The sequence below is a fragment of the Lagopus muta genome, chromosome 5, assembly GCF_023343835.1.
Source record: "Lagopus muta isolate bLagMut1 chromosome 5, bLagMut1 primary, whole genome shotgun sequence".
Lineage (NCBI taxonomy): Eukaryota > Metazoa > Chordata > Aves > Galliformes > Phasianidae > Lagopus > Lagopus muta.
The window spans coordinates 50,626,548-50,638,803 of record NC_064437.1 but is presented as its reverse complement, the minus strand read 5'-3'; the positions used below and the strand labels follow the sequence as shown (position 1 = coordinate 50,638,803).

Sequence of the window (12,256 nt, the reverse complement as noted above, 5' to 3'; positions counted from 1 at the left end):
CACAATTAAAATTCTGTCCGTCGTCTTTGACAGTTCTCAAAGAAATAACAGCTGGTAGGAAAAATATAAATGTGGAAATCCAATCTTTATAGAAATGTTAATCAAACGACCTATTCTCTAAACTTTGTCTTAACGTTGTTGAACTGATCTCCTCTACCCTTCAAGCTTTCTTAATTACAGTAAATACCTTCAGAATGAATAAAAGCGAAAAACCTCACTTTTTTTTTTCCCTTTCCCTTACAATTTCCTCCTTTAAAACTGCAATCTGTTTTAACATTTCCTGTATCCTTTCTTGTCATTTTCTTGCATCTTAGTGCAGTACGTGTAAAGAAAGCTTCTGGTTCAAACCAAGTTCTGTAAGTTTGTTCCCAATAGTTAATGGCTATATTGCTTTTGCCAGCTAATGCCAGAGGCTCTTTCTGGATATGCCTTGTGCATGTGCTTGGCTTACCTGGTTGCTGTTTGTATGTTTTAATCTACAGCATGGCTGTGCTGTCACACATGAAATAAGGCATGAACAAAGCTCCGCTATTTCTTTCTCCACTATACTAGACTCCTCCAGCCTTGCATATCTAGTCTCAGAATATATTTTCTGGGGTCTTTCTAGAGACTTGTTTGGTTATTTTGAAGGCATGAGGAAGATAAATATTTTAGTGGTTGTTTTAATTTAAAAAGCTGAACCATGAGTAATCCAGATAAATAATGTATGCAGTGTGGCAAGACTCAGCAATTTTAGCATCAGTTTATAGCAGCTCAGATATATGGCATGACCTTTATTTTATGGCAGATTTCTTAAGAAACTTCAGTTCCAATTAAGGCTGATGAAATTATTCTGCTATCGTTTGTCTGTCTCTTCACCATCACCATTAGAATTGATGTCTGGAATAAGGGAAAAATTAAATGAATTACTACTCCAGGAAGAGGAAATTTTGAGGAAGACCTGAAGGTTCCATGTGGGGTTTAACTCAGTGAGATGGGTGCCTGACTTGCAAGAAGTCTTAGTGTGAATTGTGTTCTGCTGAGCTGGCAGGAAGTAGTTGATAACATTCTTGCTGCATTTTTATGAGAAATTGATGTATTTTAAGACCTATTTTACAAGTGTTAACCAGAAACAAGTCTGTACACAAAAAGAATAGCAGAAGAGGGTTTGAAAGTCCTGTAATATATATAATTGGTAATAATAATAATAATAATAATTGGTGTTTCCATTGTGCTATGGGCTTAGAAACTGGAATCACTTAACTTCAAGATACAAAGTGAAGTTGTTTATAAGGTCCCTTCCAGCCCAAGCCATTCTACAATTGATTCTATGATAATGAATATAATCCTTGGAAAATTCAAAGAGAACATAATTATATTGCTATCAGAGTTTTAATTAATTGTAGTAACATCTATAAATTCCAAATTGCCATAACTTAAATTGTAACACTGCAAAAACTACTGTAAGTTCCTGTATTGTTAATTTCAACTGCAGCAGAAAAAAAAGAAGTAGTATCATAAGGCAGCACATAAATAATGTGTTTCACTAGGTAGAAAATAGGTGTATTAAACGTAACTAAACTAAATTCCTCATCTTTGTTCGCATACAGATTTATAATTGGAGATCTTTCAGATTCTGAAAGTGATATATTTGAGCAGTTGAAGGACTGGGACACAAGTTCAGCAGAAGAGCAACAAAAGGCTTTCTGCCATGGCATAGAACTCATTCCCTGGTACGTATTGTCCATCAGAGCTGATGTCCACCAGTTCATGCTGCAAGGTGCAACTGTCATCCATTATGACCAGGAGACACATCTTTCAGCACGTTGCTTTCTTCAGCTTCAGCCTGACAATAGTACTTTGACTTGGACAAAACCCACAACAGTTTGCCCAGCAAATGCAAAAGCAAAACTGAGTGTCCTGGGTAATGCTGCTGAGCTTGGCAAATACCAGTTCCTTGGCAATACTGGACTAAATGGACTGGTGGAAGGTTTTCTGGATTTGTTTTCAGCCAAGGCTGTGTATATGGGACATTCTGGCATTGATATGCACACTGTGTGTGTTCAAAATAAACTTTGTAATATGTCCCTTGAAGAAAATGGTATAACACTACTTTACGGACTTCAGACTACTGATAATAAGTTGCTGCACTTTGTTGCTCCAAAATATACTGCCAGAATGCTCTATGATGGACTGCTGGAATTGACTAAAGCTGTAAGAAAAATGAGGAGATTTCCTGATCAGAGATTACAGTGGCTACGGAAACAGTATGTCAGCCTCTACCAGGTAAAAGATGCTGTGATTTTCTATGATGAAAGTTCAATGTCATCAATGTATTGTTGAGTGATTAGTTTCTGTTATAAGTAAACTGAAGTTAAATGTGAACACCAGACCTCCAACTTAGTAACATGGTTTGAGTGAAAATGATCTGGTTCTCCACATAACGTCTCATCAAGTGGTGCATATTTTAGATACGTTTTAAGTTTAACCTTTTTTATTGTTAAGTTCTTAATATATTTGGAGTTTGGGAATAAATGTTTTCTTAAAGAGAAAGCAATGACTGTACATGAAAATGGTTCCCCAAAAATGAGTGCTGAGATTTAGGGCCAAAAATATGAGATGGTGAAGAAAATAGCCCTATTGCATTCATGCAGTAATTAAAAATCGTTCTCTTGATATTTTGCTTTTCATTGGTTCCCTAGAGATATCTTTATTATAACTTAAGAAAATGTGTCTGTTCTTTGGCAGTTATTCTCCTGATTTTGTTAATGCTGAGAATTTTTGTAGGAGGATGGAAGGTTTGAAGGCCCAACCTTGGCTCAGGCTGTCGAACTGTTTGGAGGCAGACGATGGAGCACAAGGAACACGAGCACAGGAACTCTGACCAAAAGCACTGAGAAACCTAGTGTGCAGAGAAACAACACTCTGGGAATAAATGCAGCTAAGAAGAAGAAGAAAGTACTCATGAGGGTATTCACGTATTTTGTTACTTATCTGGCTGACTTGTTTCCTTCCTACATTTTCTGTGTAGCTAGCTGTACTCTGAACCAGGAGAAAGTTGAGAACTTTAAAACAGCTTATTGCAGGTTTGGTATGTTTTGGCTTGTTGTTTTCCATTAATTTGGTGGTTTTTTTTCCTGATGTTTAAATTTCATTTCTAAGGACACATGAGCGCTAGCAGACAAGGACATAATGTCATTAAGAACTTCAGGTGTTACTTCAATTTAGGGGTAAAATATTCTTAAGAGCAAAAGTAACCATCAGGGTGATGTCTGGAGGCTGTAGTCAGTTTCTTTGCTCCTTTTTGTTTTCATGTTGCTAAAAATATCACCACAAATCTTCTGCTTCACATTAACATGGGGTAAGATAATCTTACATGGCTGACAGAAACAATGCCCTTTCTTTTTCTTCGCGCAAGGATTTCAGCAATAGCTAGGAAAGGGAGAACTCAGGGACTAGCAGCTCAGTGCTGACTACATGGTTACTGGGCAGGTGGGGGAGATCCAGATGACAAGATCCATCCTCTTTAAATCTCCTGTGTCACAGTGGAATAGTGTAAAACCAGCTTCACCAATATAGAGAGGTGCAATCTTTGTCATCCTCTGTGTGATGTCAAACTGAAGTAATTTCTGATGTTCCCCCAGTCATTATGTATCCATCATGTTAAAGCTGTCCCTTTTCTACTTGGTAAGTTTCACGGACAGCACAATTACTAGCCATACAAAAGTTATTTCATAAGGAATAGCTGATTTATCTCATGATTTTGTTACAGATTGCACTGATAAAGAATGAAAAAAGCAGTGGTTTTGGAATATTTATTACAATGCTCACTTCATTTCTAGGGTGAAAGTGGAGAGGCTACTGATGATGAAATGGCAACTCGGAAGGCAAAAAGCTGTAAGGAATATCGAAACAGAAGTGGTTCAGATCCTCAAGATATTGATGAACAAGAAGAATCAGGTAGATACATTGCTTCAGTATTTAAGAGTCTCTCAGGATTTTGCAAAAAAGTCATGATACAGATGTGCTTTACAGTGTTGAATATGTATATGTTCATGGTAGGAAAATTATTTTTATAGATGAAACTCCAAATGCTGTCAAGTTTTAAAACTAGTTTCTTTTTTGATTCCTGCTTCTTCTTTCCTTATGTTCAATAGCACTGCCTTTCTAGTCAGACTAAAGCATGTATGAACCTTGCTCAGAATGTATCTTTTTGACTGTCTTGGAACAAATCTACAATCCCTGTAGTGTTTTACTGAGCGTTAATGAATTATGGTATTGGGCTCTTGGATGAAAGCATTTTTATTGGGACAGAGGCTGTAATAGTACTGCAAACTTTTGTTTCCTTTTGTAGATCAAAATATTATTATTAATGCTTCTCCATCTAACACCCTGTCATCAAGAAGAGCTCACTCTTTGACAGCATCTGGACCTCCTCATTTAGGAGCTTCCACGTCCTCACCAGCCAGACCAGTGTCCTCTCCTGTAATGTCTTCAAGCAAGAGTCAGTCGAGGTAAGGATGAAATCAGTGCTTTGATTTAAAAAGAAAAAAATTACTATTGTTTAGTTATGATCATTTTTCTTGCCAAGCTGATGAAGTCTGACAAAATCAGTGCCAGAAAGGCAATTAGTCTTCTGATAGACATCTGAATGATAGACAACGTTGTAGCACAACATAAGGCATTTAAGCTGAAATACCATTAATCTTTGGGCAGCAGTGTAGACAGTCTGCGAGCCAGGACGCTTCAGTTAGTAAGTCAGTTACAGAAGAAAATTGGAATGCATTCCAAAACTCAGCAAGTTTAATTCTTTCTCCAGATTGTCTCCAAAACATGGTTACAGATATCTTCTGTATAAAGAAACCCAGCAAGTCATTTCTACCTGAGGGAGTATTAACTTTGCTGATGTTCTGGGTGAGGACTGCAGTAGTTTCTCAGACCATTGGAGGAACAGTTTTGAAATCTTCATTCCTTACAGCCTTCTGTCTTCTCCTTTAACATTCATCATTTTTCTATTGCTTACACAGCACGAAAGGTCATTCTGTGGTGTGCAATGACATAGTTCAGTAACATATTTATTCTATAAATAATAATAATGATAGTAGTAATAGTAGTAATAATATAACAAGGATAATGTACTAGAGTTGTGGATGGTACTTGGTGATATACAAGAATACAGTGACAACAGAGACCTTCCAGTATCTTTTAACATAATGATGTATTATGGATACAGGTATGAATTTTGGGATTTCCAGGAAAGCAGTGGTAAAAACTGGAAGAGATTACTGCTGCTGGCAGAACGTTATTTTGTGGAGATATGCCTTGTGTAACGGTTTGTTTTGTTTATTTCATAGGATTCTTTTACATTTCAATGGTTAGGTTTAGGGATGGAAGTGAGTAGTAGAGCCTCCTGTGGGCGTCTGTCTGGTTGTTGCTCCATGTAATATTACTTTCTGAGACTTCCCTATGTTCTTCACTTCTTGTTCTTCACTGTCAAACACAACTATGAGATGAACATTCCAGGCTTGGATTTATTTTTGTGGGACATTTATAGGGCTTTTGGTTGTTGTTGTTTTTCTATTTGTTTGTTTTTTAAGGATTGGAGCAATTCTCTTTTATATTAAACTGAAGAAATACTGCATTACTACCTCTGATGAATGCTCCTCTGTTTTGCAAATCTGCTTTATGCTCTTCATACCAAAAGAGTTGTTCTCCTGTAAATGCGATTAAAAGGCTCAGCTGAAAGCTCACATTCCCAGGGGAAGGACAGCTAATGTTGCTTTAAATCCTCTCAGTTCTGGGTTTCTGCATAACTTAGCACTCTAGGCCTCCCTGAGCTATGACGAGTTTTCCCTGGCAGTTGTCTGGAGACTCCATAGTATCTCCTGGTAGAGCTCTCCCCAGTGTGATAGGACCTTCCACACTAGAACTTGTAGGAAGTGATTCTGAAGAGGGTTCTGCCAGGCTCCACAGAAGCCTTTGTAGTACAGAAGTCTTAGCTGATAACAGATGATTAAATGTAGAGTACAGAGCTACAAAGGGAAGAGCGTGGAAGATTTCCTATTCTTGCTCTCTTTTTCTGTCTGTATGGTATGTACATTAAAAATAGCCTTCCCTAACCATCACTTAGGTCCGTGCCTCTGCTACATGTGAAGCTCTGAATAAAATCAAATAGAAAAAAAAGACTATTGATTGCAATTTAATATGAGAAAGAGCTGGCTATTTTTGTACATTTTAAATAATTGTACCTGCAGGTAGAGAATTAAGAACTGTATTTTTACAGGTGTAGTTCACAGTCTTGATATTTCTTACCTCCTTACTAACAGCTTACACTGAAAATAAATCCTCACAGGTTACAGATGTGCAGATAATTTGCACACACAGGGAGCCTGCAGCTGTCCTCTGTCATCCATTTGAAGTGGATTTACATGCAGCAAATTCTAAAGCTCTTTGAAAGTGTAGTGCTGCCCCTAAGGTGGAAACAAGGGAAAGGGAGCAAAAACCACTGGGAATCTTATAGCAGAATATGAAAAATAAGAAATGAAGACTTATTTGTGAAGGGAAGGTAAAGCTTGCTCTCCTTAGCTGTGTACAGGTATAAACTAGACTACTCCTAATTACAGTTTTGATTATTGGTGGTAGTGGGCTTGTCTTGTTTGGTTGGCTTTTTTTTTTTTTTTTTTTCCCTTAAATTATCTTATGTGGAATTACTGTGGAAGATAATCTCTACAGATACATTCTGGAGAAATGGTGAGCTTTCTTATATGCTGCTGATTTTCCCTTCAGTATTCTGCCTTTCCAGTCTGCAGGAGTCAAGAGTCTTTCCTCATCATGGTTTATTTTTCTTGTCTGATAAAAATGTTAGGAATTATTTTAGCCCCAAAGTTATATGCAGTATGTCAGTACTTGCCATAGTGATGTCAAACAAATTGAACATTATCAACCAAAGTAGATGGTATTTTTTTAATACTTAAAATCACATGGTGTTTTCAATTGCATGCATCCATCCCAGGCCAGGAGTGAACTGAGGAATCTAATGTAGTGTATTTATGTGAAGTCTGCTTGTAGCACTAATTTCCAGGGACTGCAAAATGTCTTTAGGGACACTGGACAACAAGCTGGTCCTGTTTTTCCATCACAGCTGTTGGAACTGTTTGTACCAAATCTGATGTCAGGATTCCTAGATTAATGGATTTGTAGATTTGTACATTATGGAGCAATAAAAGCTGACATGTGGTCACCTAGTCTCGTATTTTTAAACAAATACTGCAATTTCTGGAGCTCTGCTGCAAACTAGACAGTTCTGACTGTGTCAGTGCCTCCTTTTGCAGGATGCTGGTAGATCCCAATTGTGCAGGTGTGGTCACTGAGGTTTAGACATAGGAGACAGCTCCGAAACTCAGCCATTTGGCTGATACCCTTACAAATTAGTACTTGAAATTCACTAAGGATTTGACTATACTGCTGAAGGAGTAGTTCAAACTGGGGAAAAGCTGCAGTTACTAGTGTGAGTCTTGTAATAGCCCAAAGACTTTAGGATACAGCTTTTGGAAATTTGTTTTTCTGGTTCAAGAACTTATTGTTCACTTGCACAACTTAGTTTAACAACTGCAGGTATAAGGAAATTGGCTTAGTATCACTGAAGTCAACTAAAATAATGAACAGCAAACACCTAGTTTGTTTCTGTGATTATTTTCCCCATTTGCGCTCAAGAAATATCAGTTTGCTTTCCTTCCTTCAGTCCAAGAAGCTGAAAGGATGAAATCATTAAAAGGAAATGGCCTCCAGGGGCTACTGCTCAAGCCTAAAAGAAGAGGGCTGTAGCTTGACCTGTCTTTGAAGTATCTGAGGATCATCTCAACTGTTTTTGGAAAGTATGAGAGAAGCCCACGAGGCTGGGAAAGGAGGAGGCTTGTGTACCAGGGGAAGGGCTATACTTCTTTAGATCTCGACCTTTAATTTTAATTCTAGACAGGAGGAAACCCCAGGTGTGTGAGGAAAATATTGTTTTTATTGTGTATCCACTTGTAATATTAGTGCTTTATTTTGATTGCTATAAGGAATTCTATGTCCTTCTTATCTTTTCCTTAGCAAATCCTCAGTGCACCTCATAAGCAGCAGTACATGTTTTTTAAAGCTTGTAGTACGAGAATGCTGACACTGTTTTCTTCAAACAAAAAAATGAGAATGCATTCATTTTTGCCATTTCCAGCAGACCCTTTTTCACTTGGAAGTGTTTTAAATATACTTTAATCATTCTGGTAAAGTTTGCAGTTGTTTTGTGAGAAACAAATAGCCATTATAAAACAAAAAAGTATAATTGTCATTATTAATCTTATAACATTATTTGCTCTTAATGCAGTAATTTGTTTCATATGTGTAATATGTTTCAGTATGTGTAATATAACCAAATTACAGCAGTCTCTTTTTGATTTAGCACGTGGAGCAGCAGTAGCTGGCATGGCCGTGTTAAAGGAGGAATGAAGGGATTCCAGAACTTCATGGTTTCTGACAGTAACATGACTTTTGTGGAATTTGTGGAGCTCTTCAAATCTTTCAGGTAAAACATATTGGTATTCTGTATTGATCTCTTTCATCCAAGTTTATGAAATAGCTAAAATTAGACTTCTCATGTCTTTTACAGTGTCCGTAGCCGCAAAGACCTTAAAGACCTTTTCGATGTCTATGCTGTGCCTTGCAATCGATCTGGTCTAGAGCCTACTCCACTTTATACTAATTTGAAGATTGATGAAAACAGCATTGGATTCCAACCCGATTTAGGTTTGTTAAAGAAAACACAACTGGCAGACTACTGAACAGCTTCAGTTAATGGCCTCAAGATAACATCTCTCAGTCAGTCTCATAAAGAGTGATCGATTATAAGTTAAGCACAGGATAGCTGCCATACCTCCAATAACACCTGTTTAGCCAGAAGTAAGGCAGGTTCTTTGTTCAGAAAGTAAGAAAAGTACTCCTGTTTTAAGTTAACCAGATAGATTTGTAACTAACTGGCATAGCAGAGGCAAAAAGCTTTTTGCTAAGAGGCTGCGCCCGACGCAGGAAGTATCTGGTTGCAGGAGCGCTGGAATCTGCCATAGTTACGGGTAATACAGTGAGCAAACATAGGAATCAGAAAGAAAAAGGCTGTGCCCTGTGTTTCATCTGTTCTTGTTGTTGTTGTTTTGTTTGTTTTTATCTATCTGATTTCCTAGTAGATCTGTTTCATTTGGGACAAGGGGAAAAGAAACCTTTGTCCCTCTTTACATTCCCCAGTTGCCATAATCTAAGTTTGGAGTTTTGTTCACATTTAAAGAAAGCAGTATTTCTGCCAAGCAGCCTGTGGGAAGGGTACAGCACCACTGGCATTCAAAGATATAAAGTCTGTGGGCAAGCTGTAGGATTGCACGCAGCAAAAGAAAGGCTTCAAGGCTGTACATGGTCATGAGAGGGTGCAGGAGGGGCCTGGGTGACAGTGGGAGAGACTGTTGGATCCATGTTAGACATTCCAGGATTTTGTGTATAATAATTAATTGCTTACAATAGTTCTCTCCCACTGCTTTACATACACAGTTAACACTTAATCTCCTATGAGTGGATAGAAACAAGATGGTTCTGTTTATGTTTACAATGTTATGGGTAAAATGTTCTATGAGATATTCAAGTATCTTTGCAATGAAATATGTTAAATTCTATTCTATACGATGTATCCAATACACATAATGATGTATTTGATATTTATTTTGTTTATTGTTTGTTTGTTTATTTTTAATAGATTTGTTGACTAGGAATGTTTCAGACCTTGGTTTGTTCATTAAGAGTAGGCAGCAGTTGTCAGATAACCAGAGGCAAATATCTGATGCTATTGCTGCTGCCAGCATTGTAACTAATGGTACTGGAGTGGAAAGCACATCACTGGGGGTATTTGGTGTGGGCATCCAGCAACTGAACGACTTCCTTGTGAACTGCCAAGGAGAGCACTGCACCTATGATGAAATCCTCAGCATTATCCAGGTCTGTAACACAAACATGTTGCAATCCCTTTTACTAGGAATCTTGTTACTTCTGTTTTCCCTGTAAATGTTCCCAACAGTATTGTTTAAAGACATGGGGTATTTTACTTTGTTGTTCTTGTTTCCATTTGACAGCTCTAAAGTTTAATATTATCTTTATTGAAGGCTATAAAGTTATGCCGGTATCCATGTATGCACGCCCATAGAAAGAAAAGAAATGATGCAAATAAACAGGAGTGGGGTTTTTTTTTTGCTGTGTACACTTTACCTGGGAAGGGGCATAACACTTGAGAAAAGTGTTCTTGGTTGTGCATTCTTTTCTTCTTGTCTGAGACCACCTTTGTAAATACTAACTTGGAACTTAAAAAAAAAACAAACATTGTTTCCACATGTTTTTGTTCTACTGTTAAAAAGAAGGCAAAACAAAACAGGAATCCACCCTCTCAGAGCAGAAGAAAATATAGACATCTTACTCCCTTCTATACAGTGGCTAAAGTGATCATTATGTAGAGAACAGGAAAATTACATTAAAATATTTGGATTTCTTCCACATGTGTAATTAATACAATCCGAAACCAAGCACCCACTTAGGAGTTCAGTAAGGTTAGAAGTTGAGTATTTGAACTATTAATATATAACAGATTTGCAAAGCCCAAAAGACAGAAGTTCTAAGGAAACATTCAGGTAGAACAGCAGAAGCGTCCAATTCGACATGGTGTTGTGTTTGAACACAGTAGGAAGAGGATACATTATTATAGATGCTTTCTAATTTCAGCTAAAGTACTGACTGCTTTGAATGGGAGATTGGATCAGGTGACCTTCCAATATCCCTTCCAACATGAATGATTCTATTATTCTGCAATTAAAAGCTTAATTTGCTTGTTTACTGATTTTTAAAGCAAGCATGAGTATTCCAGACACCTAACTCCTTTAGAAACAAAAATGCTGGGTTTAGATATAGTTAATTAAGTGTGCAAACTACACTGTGAAAATACAAAAAAGCAGTATTTCTAAAAATCACTGTTAAATGTGTCTTAAATTTCTTCCTTCCTGTAGAAGTTTGAACCCAGTGTCAGTATGTGCCAGCAGGGGCTACTATCTTTCGAAGGATTTGCAAGGTAATTGTTAATTTATATATATGACACCAGTGTATTAATGTGTGCATGATGTTCACAAAATACTCAGCACAGCTTGTAACTTCCTGACATCTTCTCACTTTGAGGTTTTTGATGGATAAAGACAACTTTGCCTCCAAAAATGATGAGTCACAAGAGAATGCTGAGGACTTGCAGTTTCCACTGTCATATTACTATATTGAATCTTCCCACAATACCTACCTTACTGGCCATCAGCTTAAAGGGGAATCCTCAGTGGAGCTCTATAGCCAGGTAAATGGGGTTAGATCATTGCGTAGTTTTCAGTATTAACGTGTTTGTTTAACTGTCAAGTGCAGGAACATGACCTTTTTGCTTTGTAACTCCAAATGTTCTAAGACCCTGCTTGTAAAAAGTTGGAAAACATGATGTGTGGGAAAGCTGCCCATAAGCACAGTTGTGTTCAAATGCCTTTTCTAAGGCAAAAAAAAAAAAAAAGGCTTAGTTTGAGATTCATAGCATCTAGACACCAGTCGGTCTGACCCAACCTACTAAAATTAGACTTTCCCACAGGAAAGACTGATCTAATATTTTAGTTCATTCAGATGTCAGAAACACTATTCAAATATTGTACATTGCACTGCAAAGACTAATTTCAAATGGAACTATAACATCTGAAGACATTGCTTCTAGGAATATTCTAGAGCTACTTACACTTTCTGCCTGATGAACAGGAAAAAAGTAATTTCTTCCTAGGGCGTTTAATTCTGTGTGTGTTTGTGTGCATACCAATTTATTGGTGTGTCTGTGTATTTATCAAATACTAGAGAAGGCACTGCATTTTCTGCAAGTAGTGCTTTTGTTACTCTAGATATTAGTGACTTACTATTGAAAGGGCTCATCTGGTGTCCCATGTGCCACTTTACTTGGGGATTTAGATAGAGGGCTGTAGCTGTATTAGGAAAATCTGAATAATGATGTCGAAAAATACGATTGCAAAGGAGGTTCCCATAATTTCACTGCACAGAGTGGTGTGAGTATTTTGTTGGGAATATATTGGCAGTGAGATAGAGCTCAGCTGGCTCTAAATTAAGCATGATACAGGAAAGCCTCTGCCTGTCCCCAGACAGTTATCCCAGAGGACGGGGCAGCCTGTCCTGGCTCAGCATGCCT

General features: G+C 37.5%; 1 protein-coding gene across 7 annotated transcripts in view; it reads left to right on the top strand.

Moving 5' to 3' along the window:
* PLCE1 (phospholipase C epsilon 1) overlaps positions 1 to 12,256 on the top strand; it is a 148,425-nt gene that overhangs the window by 111,720 nt on the left and 24,449 nt on the right. For 5 of the 7 annotated variants that reach the window (XM_048947170.1, XM_048947167.1, XM_048947169.1 and 2 more), the window contains 10 exons: positions 315 to 356; positions 1,590 to 2,265; positions 2,767 to 2,949; positions 3,822 to 3,939; positions 4,334 to 4,493; positions 8,417 to 8,539; positions 8,624 to 8,760; positions 9,752 to 9,990; positions 11,046 to 11,107; positions 11,212 to 11,377. In XM_048947170.1, the coding sequence (XP_048803127.1) occupies positions 315 to 356; positions 1,590 to 2,265; positions 2,767 to 2,949; positions 3,822 to 3,939; positions 4,334 to 4,493; positions 8,417 to 8,539; positions 8,624 to 8,760; positions 9,752 to 9,990; positions 11,046 to 11,107; positions 11,212 to 11,377 (1,906 nt within the window). The remainder of the gene's footprint in view (positions 1 to 314; positions 357 to 1,589; positions 2,266 to 2,766; positions 2,950 to 3,821; positions 3,940 to 4,333; positions 4,494 to 8,416; positions 8,540 to 8,623; positions 8,761 to 9,751; positions 9,991 to 11,045; positions 11,108 to 11,211; positions 11,378 to 12,256) is intronic. The other 2 variants (XM_048947171.1, XM_048947172.1) reach the window with 1 other exon arrangement.